Here is a 10957-nt window from a genome sequence, read left to right as displayed (position 1 = left end):
CTTGTGGCTAATTAATCTTCGTGGACGTGCGATTCCTAGCAGTGAATCACGCAGGAGAAAATCGTGCACTTGAGAGCTTTGCTACAGCAGCGGACGCTGTAGGTCTGTTTACGTGATCCGGCATCGTCAGATGCCGGATCTTAATACCTTGATTTTAGAGAATACTCGTCGCTGTCGTTGGTTTCCTCGACGGGCGTTAAGACGGCTGGCGTGATGGTTAACAAATGTGTTCTTCTCTTGCTGTGTTAGTGGCATCAACTCTTTCGCGTGCATTATTTTTTATCTCTACACTCTCAGAACAAATACACCGGCATGTTGCGAATTGATTTTAGTCTTTGCAGGATTAAAGATCGCTGCTGTATTTAGGTATCTCGCTGTCTCCGAGTGCCACGTACGGCAGACAGCAGGTTTAATGTCACGTATGTGTTTTCCTGTTGCAGTGTATATTAGCCGTATCGCATTTCGCGCATATTGATTACAGTCTTTCGTATTCTTTCTTATGTTTACAGGGCCGTTTGGACGAGCACGTTCGAGGAGCATGTACAGTTTAGCATCAATAATAAAAGAATAATCGCATATCTCTTTAGCGTCGTCTTTGGAGAGCGGTCCCGTCTGCTACAAGTAGACTAACCGATAGGCACATCCACCAGTCCGGTTTACGCGCAAAGTCATTGCAGAAGAAATGTGTAAACTTGTTGAAAACACGTTTTTAATTATCGTTATTGCTCAGTTTGTGAAAAATAGTAGTACAACTGTTCATAAGCTTTAGTTGCATTATTATGCCGCGAGGCGGCGTGAGCAGTAGACAAGTTCCAATACATGGACATGTAGACTGCTTCCTAGACGTCACACTAGACGTCTTGTTAGACGTCTAGAGTATTGGAACGCAGCCAAAGTGTCTATCTCCTGGTACCTGACTCTATACGTCGATGGATGGATGGATACGGCTGAACCCTTTACATCGGGCGGTGGCTCAAGCCACCTAGCCATGTCTTGTGAAATTTTACTCCTGTCTTGCTTTTAGCCACCAATCAGATAACCTTCGCTTGGTTACTTCTAACCTCTTAAAATCCACTTTCCCTTCACTATCCCTAAACCCCAATGCCTTGGGTAAGTCAGCCCCGCTGCCTTCCACTGTAGGGTGAAGTCCTTTACAGAAAAGTATCAAGTGTTCAGCCGTTTCCTCCTCCTGTCCGCACGCAATGCACAAAGTGTCTATCTCCTGGTACCTGACTCTATACGTCCTAGTCCGCAAAACTCCAGTCCTGGCCTCAAACAACAAAGAAGTTCCCCTACAATTATCGTAGATATTTTCTTTGACAATTTCCTGTTTAAAGGTCCGGTATGTTTCCAGTGCCGATTTCGTCAGCATCCCTGTTTTCCACAAAGCTCTCTCTGTTCCTTTAACCTTTTTCTTAACCGATAATTGTTGATTTGCCCCCTTACTGCTGTCCAGATATTTGCTTGTCAATTTTCTAGTTCGCTTTCTCCATTTCGTGTCAACATTCTTTATATACAGGTATCTGAAAACTTTCCTAGCCCACCGCTTTTCCTCCATCTTTCTCAATCGTTCCTCAAATGCTATCTTACTGCTAGCCTCTCTGCTCTCGAAAGACGCCCATCCCATATCACCCTGTACCCCCTGATTTGGTGTATTGCCATGTGCTCCCAAGGCTAACCTCCCTACTCCCCGTTGCCTAATTTCCAGCCTTGCTTGAACATCTGACCTCATACACAGGACCGCATTACCGAAGGTCAGGCTAGGGACCATCACCCCTTTCCAGATCCCGCTTACCACCTCATATCTATTGTAATTCCACAGTGCCCTATTTTTCATGACAGCTGCATTCCTACTAGCTATATTCGTTACATATTTTTCATGCTCTGTCCTCTTAGTCCGCTGAGACTGCCTCCTACTGGCAGAGATCTCTGCTGGAAACAACCTAGCAACTGATGGCGAAGCCGCTGGCGAAGCATTGGCGCTGGCACCGCTGGTGACGAGAGTAGGGAAATATTTTAAGTTTCGGTCGTCGGCGCATTGCGGCTGCCAAGAGAAAGACGTAAACAGCAGCTCTTTGCTTTATTTAAGGGTACCCTAGGTGCTTTCTTCTTGTTGGAGCGCAAGTTTGTTTGCCTCTCTGCGTTGTCGGAGCAGGGCCATTTCTCGGGACTACTCGGTGACACAGCATCAGACGACAGCGCAGTTGACCCGAAACAAGACGCCATTGTTGCCCAGATGAAAACAGTGATCACCTGTCGTCCAGAAGTGATGATTGCTGGCCTTAGATCCAAATTTCAGAGTTTTGGCCTTACTACAAGTTCTGGAAGCTCGAAGAGTCTGAAGAAAAGTAGAAAGATAGCAGCACCCCCGCGAAGTTTTGTGAAAAACTCTCTTGCCTAGGCTTCTTTTTGTATTCGGACTGCGACGCGACGAATTGCTGTTCAGGTTGCTTTCATTACGTGCACCCACTGTTTTAGTTAATTATGAAGCTTCTGGAGAGCAGCCGTTTCGAAGCCATCAATTCTTCGTTGTGCTTCGAGACCGGCGATTGCAAGATCGTTGGCAGGTAGGTGCATGCTGAACGTCCAGCTCAGTCTGGAACTTTGTTTAGGAGTCTTAGTAGTTAAGCTTTAGACAATAGATTAGTGCTATGCGTGGAACAGCGTATGAAGGGTTCTTGGAAGATAGCAGTGCAGCAAACGCTGCGCATGCGGAGCTCGCACTTTCCACGGGAGCGGTTGCTTATAAGGAGAAACTATAATAGCAGTGAAAGGAACTAGGCCCACTGTAAGGAAAGGTAGCTGAAGTCGGGGGTCTGCAGTAATCGAAGGGTTGACTGTGTCGAGGGAAACTTATTTTCCAGAACCCACAATTTGGAATGTTCATGCAGATGCTTCTGTTCTAAATTGCCTATCTGTTTGGCGGTTTCGACTGTTCATTATCGTGTGCTGTTTTTATAATAAATTGTTTGCCCGGGAACTTGCGCATGGTTGCAGTGCACAGTGCAAGTACACCTCTGCAAGTGGCAGAGTGTTATTTATACATTTACAGTGACTGTGCAAGAATGTGTACAGCTTTATTAAAATTGATTCATGCAGTACATACCGATATCAGCTAAATAATCTGCATTCGATATTTTCAATGGCACCTTTAGTTCCGGAATGGTTGGCGTAATAGTTCCTGCGGATGGTGAACACGCGTTCGTGTCTGGAAATGCACGTGCTTCGTAGATAGCTACTCCTCTCAAATCTCGCGCGTCTTACCTTCTGTGAACAAATCGCGCTTAAAATTTTGCTATCCTCAACGAAAGGGATTGCCAACTGTTGCTCTGTTGCAGCCGCATATGTGCTTTTCACTCATTTAATTGGTCCTTGCTGTCTGCAAATGCCCATGAGTATTAGTTTTCCGCCACAGGTAAACAGCGGGCCATACATAATCAAACATCACAGACTCACTGTTGTGGGAACTGCGCTCAGTATATCCTACCACATTGCATATTGCATAGAGACGGCTTTGAATGAAGTATACATGTTCTGGTGCGTGTTTCGTTGCAAGCATCATTATGTGCTTAATCACCCTTTCTGTACTGTCCTTGAGCTAAGTTTTACAGTAACACCGTTGTATAAAACTCAGCTTACCAAACTGCTCAGGTTTCATTAAATGGTTGCCATGGTATACAGTCGAGCCCACTCATAATGAACCTGATGGTCGCAGGGATTGCTTTCATTTTGTCCAAGGTTCGTAGTGAGTGGCCTACTCCTTTTTAGTGAAAATAATGCAATGTCTGGCAAACATGGTGTATATGTCTTTAAAAGGTGTGTTATTCACGTCTGTTCCATCATGCAGGCCCTGAGCAGTCTTTACAAGCTGTCCAGTGTGGTCATGTGCTTCTTGCCAAAATAATTTGTCAACTAGCTGCTTTAGGGACACAATATATTACTGATTACAACATGAGCGTGAATAGCACTTGGTGCTAGGCCAGCCTGTGCTTCTCTGACTTTCGTCAAAGTTGTATGGATGCAGTGACGAAGCTAGTGCAGCACACTTGTGCGCAGAACATATCAATTGTACTGCCTGTTATCTGCTTCTGCCCAGCAGCAGCACAGAAATTGGAGAAGATTGGAGCACATTCATTGCTTGACTGGCTGGACCGGCAAGCCGTACCATGTGACTGGCAGTAAAAACTCGGATAGGTGAAATTGGTTGATCACCGACTGTGTACACATTCCAGCACTGTCTCCTCAATCGCGTGCACCATGGTTCTGCATCCACTTTAGAAACGAACTGGTACATGTGCATGCAGTGACTGACACTGCAGCCCATTGGTGCGTGCTTGGCCGATGGTTTCAGTGCCAACTTTTTATTGCTTTTTGGGGGTTGCCACATTGTTTTAGAAGGAGGAGGGTGTGTCACGGAAGCTAGGAGATACTTTTTTTCTCCTTGCTGGCGTGGAGCACACGTTTTTGGACTGCGATGCTGAATTTACTGTGCCTTCTCATTTAGTGTAACCGAGTTGAGCTGTCACTGTCGTTCATTGCACCTCAGATGCAGTGCCATTGCTTTAATACATATCTTGATGGTAGCACCACCCTCATTCTTAATGAACGAGTGTTCATTATAACTGCTGCCATTATAAGTTGGCTCGACTGTACCTGGGTCTTAATTGCAGTGGTGGTGCCATTCAGAAACATTTTTACTGTGAGTATTATGACACTTGATATTGGTCTGGTTGACTAGATGACATCTAGTGAGGTGAAGTGCATGATTGCATTCGTGTTCATAAGCATGTGACTTTAAGAGCAAGAAAACCATGGCTATTCTTTTTCTGCATTGATAGTTAGATAATAGGTTTTATCTGCCACTGGCTGTTGCCTAGTTCAAAAGCAAATTTCTCCTCCTGCAGTTGTGTACAGTTGTGTTGAAGTGTGGCTGCTTTACTGTAGTGGACCTGCAGTAATGCAGCCATACTTGCAGGCATGGTTCACTTTGTGTTGCAAAATATTGATGGCATTTAAGTTGTTGTGGTATTCCCTCATCCAGGATTGAGAGCTACTCCTGTAAGATGGTGGGGAGTGACAAGCGGTTGTTCAAGACCATGAATGCTGAAGCAGGTGGTGGCCCAAATGATCTGCAGGCACTTTCACCACCGCAAAGTGCGCTCATGTCGCAAAGCCCAAGCAAGCTTTACAGGCTAGTTGGCGTCTTCCATTTGTTTAGCTATGTTGTGTGCGCTTCATGTGACATTGCCTTGTTACCCTTTTGCCTTCTTATTTTGCAGCCGGAGTCAGAGTGATGATGGAGAGTGTCACTTGTGCGACACCATCAGCCGCAAAACTCTGTTTCACCTGATTGGCACTCTTAATGCATCCTTTCATCCAGACTATGACTTCAGTCAGGCCAAGAGTGACGAGTTCAGTCGTGAGACCAGTTTGGAAGTGAGGACCACTTTGGTGTTTATTGCTCTTGGGTGATTTGCTGCTGCATTTTTCTCCAAGACACCACTGGCATTTTGGGTTATCAGAGGGAATGCTCACCTGTAAAAGTGACATAGAACTGTTCACTGTAAAAATGAGACTTTTGAGATGTTTTTCCAATAATTACAGGCACCTGGTGATAAGTGATTGGAATGTTTTCTAAAAGGCCCTAAACTTAAGTTTTTTGCTGCAGAGTGTTTTGCTGCTTTCCTAACGTTGGCATATCTTAATATGGCCCGCCATAGCATCACTTTTTGCCAACTTTGGATTGATTTTCTTAAAAAATACTCTTTAAAGAAAGTTCAAAATATTTTTGGCAGCAACTCTACCGCCAATTGAACGGTGAAAAAATCTATTGTGACTGAAACATGAACGACGTTTGTAAAAAAAAAATTCGGAAAACGCACAATTTTTTGCTTCCTTATTGTACCGAGAAAAAGCAGCAAAGTCTTATATGGGGGCACTAATGACGTTGCATCAAAGAATGATGCATACGCAATTATAAAATTGAATTTGTTGTTTAATCTGCTTTCACACCTGATTTTAAATGATTTACCTGCAAGCAACTTTCACGTGTTCGTGAAAACTTCGAAAGGCGCCTACGTGATAAAGAATTTTTTTCCTGCGAAAATACTTTAGAAAAACGGTATTCACATAATCAACAATTACCTGAATTTTTTTCAACAAAATCGGTGATGATTGCTTTTGGGGCCTGGGATGTTTCGCATGGAATGGCCCATATACAATGTTATACCCGTCACACAGGCATTTCGAAGGCCCTCGAACCGATAAGTCTGTCGAATCAAAGGCTGTTGAGCGCTGCTACACGGGCGGTTTCAATGGCTCGAGTCAATAGTCTGTCAAGTCAACGGAGCAGCACGGCAGTCTATTGAAATTTGAAGGGCCTTTTAGTGTTACCAAAGGTTGCTAGCATTGCTTCGAGCAGCGCCAACGCACACTTTCATGCACGATATGTTCATGGTACAAAAGCATGTATAAACAATAACCTCTCAAACTTTAATTTAAGGAGTAAAACATTAGTCTGTACTGTAATTCAAAAAATTGTGTCGGTCTGGTACAAAACTCATTGAAGTTGAAGTTTGAAAGTTTATTAATGCATTAAAAAAAAAAAGGTTACAAACGTATACAGCGAGAGGTCCCATGGTACAAGACCGCGGGCGGGACCTCCTATGACAATAAATTTCAATAAGCAACAAGATAAGAAATACACAACACATTAATTAGCGATGCAGAGAATGAATACGTAGTGAAATATGAGTTACTGAAATATTTAAATATAAAGAATATAATGCAGGAGAATGTACAATAAAACACTCACAGATGTCGCGATACATAGGATCAATAGCAAAAAAGAAGAAAATCACATATTAAGAAGGAAAAGCTTTAATTTGAGTTTGAACAATGAAAGCGTATTAGTTTGTTTGATGTCCAAGTTCAAAGAATTCCAAAATGATATGGATGAAAAATTAAGGCATTGCTTCCTGTTGTTAGTTCTGATCTTAGGTAGTAAAAAGTTATTACGCAGCGCAAAACGGCGCAAAACGTGTGACGATGTTGCTTATGAGCGTCCCGTGTGAAAATATGCTTAGCGGGATCTGATGATGCAGAATCTTAAAGAATAGGATACCAATGTTGTAAAAATAAAGGGCCGACGTAGGTAGAACGTTTAAATCTATGAATAAAATGCGTGAGGGTGACATTCGAGCGGTATAGGTTATGATGCGCATGGCTTGCTTTTGCAGTTTTATTAAAGGCCAGAGATGAATATGATATGTATTCCCCAAGATGAGATACCGTAGTTTAAGTGGCTGTGGATGAATGCGTAGTAAAGGGATAATAAAGTTTGGATTGGGAAATAGCTTCGGGCTTTAATTATTGCGCGTAACCCATACGAAATTTTCTTGCACGTTTCAGCTACATGATGATGGAATTTTAAGTGAGGGTCAATGATAACACCCAGAAATGAAACTCGATCTTGTGACGAAATAGCGGCAGAATTGAGGTATAGTAGTGGTGTAATAGGCAATGGCTTTTGAGGGGGATGGAAAATCTGAATACATGTCTTTGTGACGTTTACGGACAGGCGGTTAATGTGGCACCAGCTCTCAAGAGAATTAAGGTCATATTGTAGGTTATGTATGAGCTGGTTAATGTCCTGGTGCGATGATATCATGGTAGAGTCATCTGCGTACAGTATACTATTGCAATTCTTTAAAGAGGACGGTAAATCATTAATGTAAAGTAAAAACAATACAGGGCCTAGAATAGAACCTTGTGGAACACCCTTGTTAATTACAGCTATGTTAGATGCGTGATCGTTAATAGTGACTATGTGCTCTCGGTCGCATAGAAAGCCCTTCAGGATCATTAGTGGAGGTCCAGTGATACTGTATGATTCCAGTTTGTGAAATCAAATGCTCAACTAAATGGAATCAAATGCTTTACTAAAATATATGTATACTGCTCCTGAGAACATTCCTTTATCAATAGCCAACCTAACGTAATCTATGAGAGACGCTATGGCAGTATCTGTAGATAGTCTGCGGTGAAAGCCGTGTTCAATTCAATTAATTTTTCTAAAATCTTGTCAAAAAAGGGAAGAATTGCAATTAGTCGATAATTATTCGGCAGAGCTGGATCACCTTTTTTGAAGACCGGTATTATTTTCGCTATCTTTAGCTGCTTGGGATAACTGGCACATTTAAAAACGAGGTTGCAGATGTGGCTGAGGACTGGTGCAAGCAGTGATCGGATACTTTTCACATGCTTTCCATGGATATTGTCGACGCCGGGGCCGGTCGTGTTTAAATTAGGAATTACGGATAGAACTTCGTCTGGACATGTGGGGATAAGAAAGAATGAATGAGGGCAGCGCTCAAGAGAAGGTGTGCACAACGAGGAGAGAGGATAATTAGATGAATTGAAAAAATAGTTGCTAAATGCATTCGCCACTTCTTTAGGGTCCGATAAAATAACACCACCGCATAAAATAGATTTAACAGCATTAGGCGACTGATGAATGTTCAGAAATTCATCAAGAAGCTGCCATTTTCGCTTAGAATTGTTAGTATGTCTAGATAACTGGTTTTCATAGAAGCGTCGTTTAGCTTTCCTTAGAAGCGATGCTTGTATACTGGAATACCTTTTATATCTCAATTTAAGACGAAGATTGAACGGCTGGTATTTAGTTTTCTTATACATGTTTTCTTTTTTCTTCAGAGAGTTTAACAAAGCAGTAGTTATCCACGGGGAAACGGAGGTATTATATTTTCTCGTGGAAGATTGGAGCGAAGTGCATTTATTGATTGCTGATGTAATTATTTTCGACAGCTCATGTACAGCCACTTCTGGGTCCAAGAGACCCAAAATGTATGAAAGATCAGTATTAGACATGCTTTCAATATATTTTTCAGTATCAAAAACTGACTTCTTAGTAGACTTGTAGTTACTGCAACGAGATGATAGCGCGTAAAGAAATACCGGGAAATGATCAGTGACATCACACTCTTATCACACCAACCGGAGGAGCAATGGGAAAATTGGAGAGAATATGATCAAGTAATGAATGCGAACCATGGTCAGTACATTGCGTAGGGGTGCTAATTAAGTTTGCATAACCGTAGCTGTAGAAACAGGTAGTGTAGTCGACGCAGAGGGGATTAGTTATGTCAAGCATATTGATATTAAAGTCGCCCATAATGAAGACATTTTTATTTTCGAGTGATAATTTATGGAGTGCTAGTTCAGAAGCCCAGCAGAATTCAGACGCATCATTTGAAGGGGACCTATAAATAGCGCCGCGTATAACCTTCTGTGTGTCACCAGTAGATCGGCAGTCATTTTCTATCCAAACCGTTTTGCATTTGTTCACATTCAAGCACAAATCAAGGCGTCTTTTGTAGGCAATGTTCTTTGAAATGTAGATAGCCGAACCGCCATAGGGGTTATCAACACGGTGGGTGTATTCGCATGAATAGCCAGGAAAAGCATACCACTCTTTATCAAGGGATGATAGCCAGGGTTCAGAAAATGAAATGATGGAAAATTGATGCTGAAGGGAAGTAAGCATAGCGGTTATGTTATCGTAATTCTTCTGTAGGCTACGGGCATTGAAGTGGATGGCAGACAGACCTTTAGATTCGGATAAGATAGAATGAGCATCTTCCGGGAAAATGATGCCATGATGGTGGTTAGAAATATGTAGAACGTCAGAACCAGTATGTCTATTCACGGAAAATGTCAAGGTCGCCTACATTATTTATCCGAAAGACTGTGCTGTTCTGCTCCTTCCTAGCCAGAATAACACAGTTCGATGTCCACAAGATGGCCCATTTGTTTTCCTTCTTTAGCTTGTGCGCCTTCGAAAAAAGGTCCTTATTATCAAGTGAAAGATGCTCATTGACATAAACAGGAGCCTCCTGCGTTTGAGGGAAACCCAGGCATGTCGTTGTAGGATGAGTTTTCCTAGCTTTTGCAAGGAATTCCGCCTTCTTGTTTCGTGAGAGGAAACGAACAATTGTTTTTTTCATTCTTGTTGCAAGTTGGAACCCTGTGCACGGTATCTAGATCTTCTGAATTTACGGGGCAGTCAATCTCGCTGCCGAGATCCTCAACGATCTGGATGCAGTCTTCGCCCTGAGTAACAGGGACACCTCTGATTTCAAGATTATTCAGACGCGAATATTGTTACAGGTGGGCAACCCTGCGCACGAGGGCCTCATTGCTCTCCTGTAGTTTCTTGTTCTCGGCAGCAAGACCGGCGTTCCTATTCTTTATGGTTTCAAACTCGTTGCTCAAGAATTCAAGAGAGTTTTTCAGCTCATCAACCTCAGTTTGAAGTTCCTTGACAGTATCATCACTGCGCAAGGCAACGGTGCTTTTGACAGTGTCAAGTACATCAGCGAGATTTTTCAGCTTTGCTTCGAAGGATAATTTAAGTTCCTCGAGTTCTTTAGCGACAACAGCAACAGTGGGAGCCATAACCCAAGGAGCGATCTGAGACTAGCAGCCCACAATCAGTATTTGTGGAAAAGGGGGTACAAAGATGTGCCTTTTACTTGGACAAAAGATGGGTTGCTGGCTAGCTCTGGAAGGTAGCCGAACCGTAGTCGCAGATCGCTCCCCAGTGAATGACCTGCGGCGTCGATGGCAGCCAGGTTATATAGCAGCCAGACAATTTTATACTCTCAATTGCAGACAACAGAAACATCAGTGGTATCAGTGTTGCCGGAGTGTTACAAAACTGCGACAGCCAATCGTACAAAAGACAGTGTCTTTCAAGACAACGCAGTTGGTCTTTAATAACTAAAAGCCTCCTTTGCCCCAAAAAACTTGTATTTCAACATTTAGTTAAGGTTTATAAAAATATTTTTGTTATTTGTGCAAAACCGAGCGTAGTGATTGTGGCGCCACACAAGCTTCGCTAAAGACTTAAGAACCATTTCAATGGCAATTGAGATTT

General features: G+C 42.7%; 1 protein-coding gene across 2 annotated transcripts in view; it reads left to right on the top strand.

Annotated features, from left to right (window-relative positions):
- The first annotated feature begins 1724 nt into the window (after positions 1-1724).
- Maf1 (repressor of RNA polymerase III transcription Maf1) overlaps positions 1725-10957 on the top strand; it is a 28737-nt gene continuing 19504 nt past the window's right edge. The window contains exons 1-3 of one of the 2 annotated variants that reach the window (XM_077647419.1): positions 1725-2567; positions 5042-5191; positions 5280-5436. In XM_077647419.1, the coding sequence (XP_077503545.1) occupies positions 2485-2567; positions 5042-5191; positions 5280-5436 (390 nt within the window). In that variant the 5' untranslated portion in view covers positions 1725-2484. The remainder of the gene's footprint in view (positions 2568-5041; positions 5192-5279; positions 5437-10957) is intronic. The other variant, XR_013310931.1, reaches the window with a different exon arrangement.

This window comes from Amblyomma americanum, chromosome 1 (assembly GCF_052857255.1).
Source record: "Amblyomma americanum isolate KBUSLIRL-KWMA chromosome 1, ASM5285725v1, whole genome shotgun sequence".
In the NCBI taxonomy this organism is placed as follows: Eukaryota; Metazoa; Arthropoda; class Arachnida; order Ixodida; family Ixodidae; genus Amblyomma; species Amblyomma americanum.
Note: the sequence above shows the minus strand (reverse complement) of the source record. Positions and strands in the feature narration are given on the sequence as shown.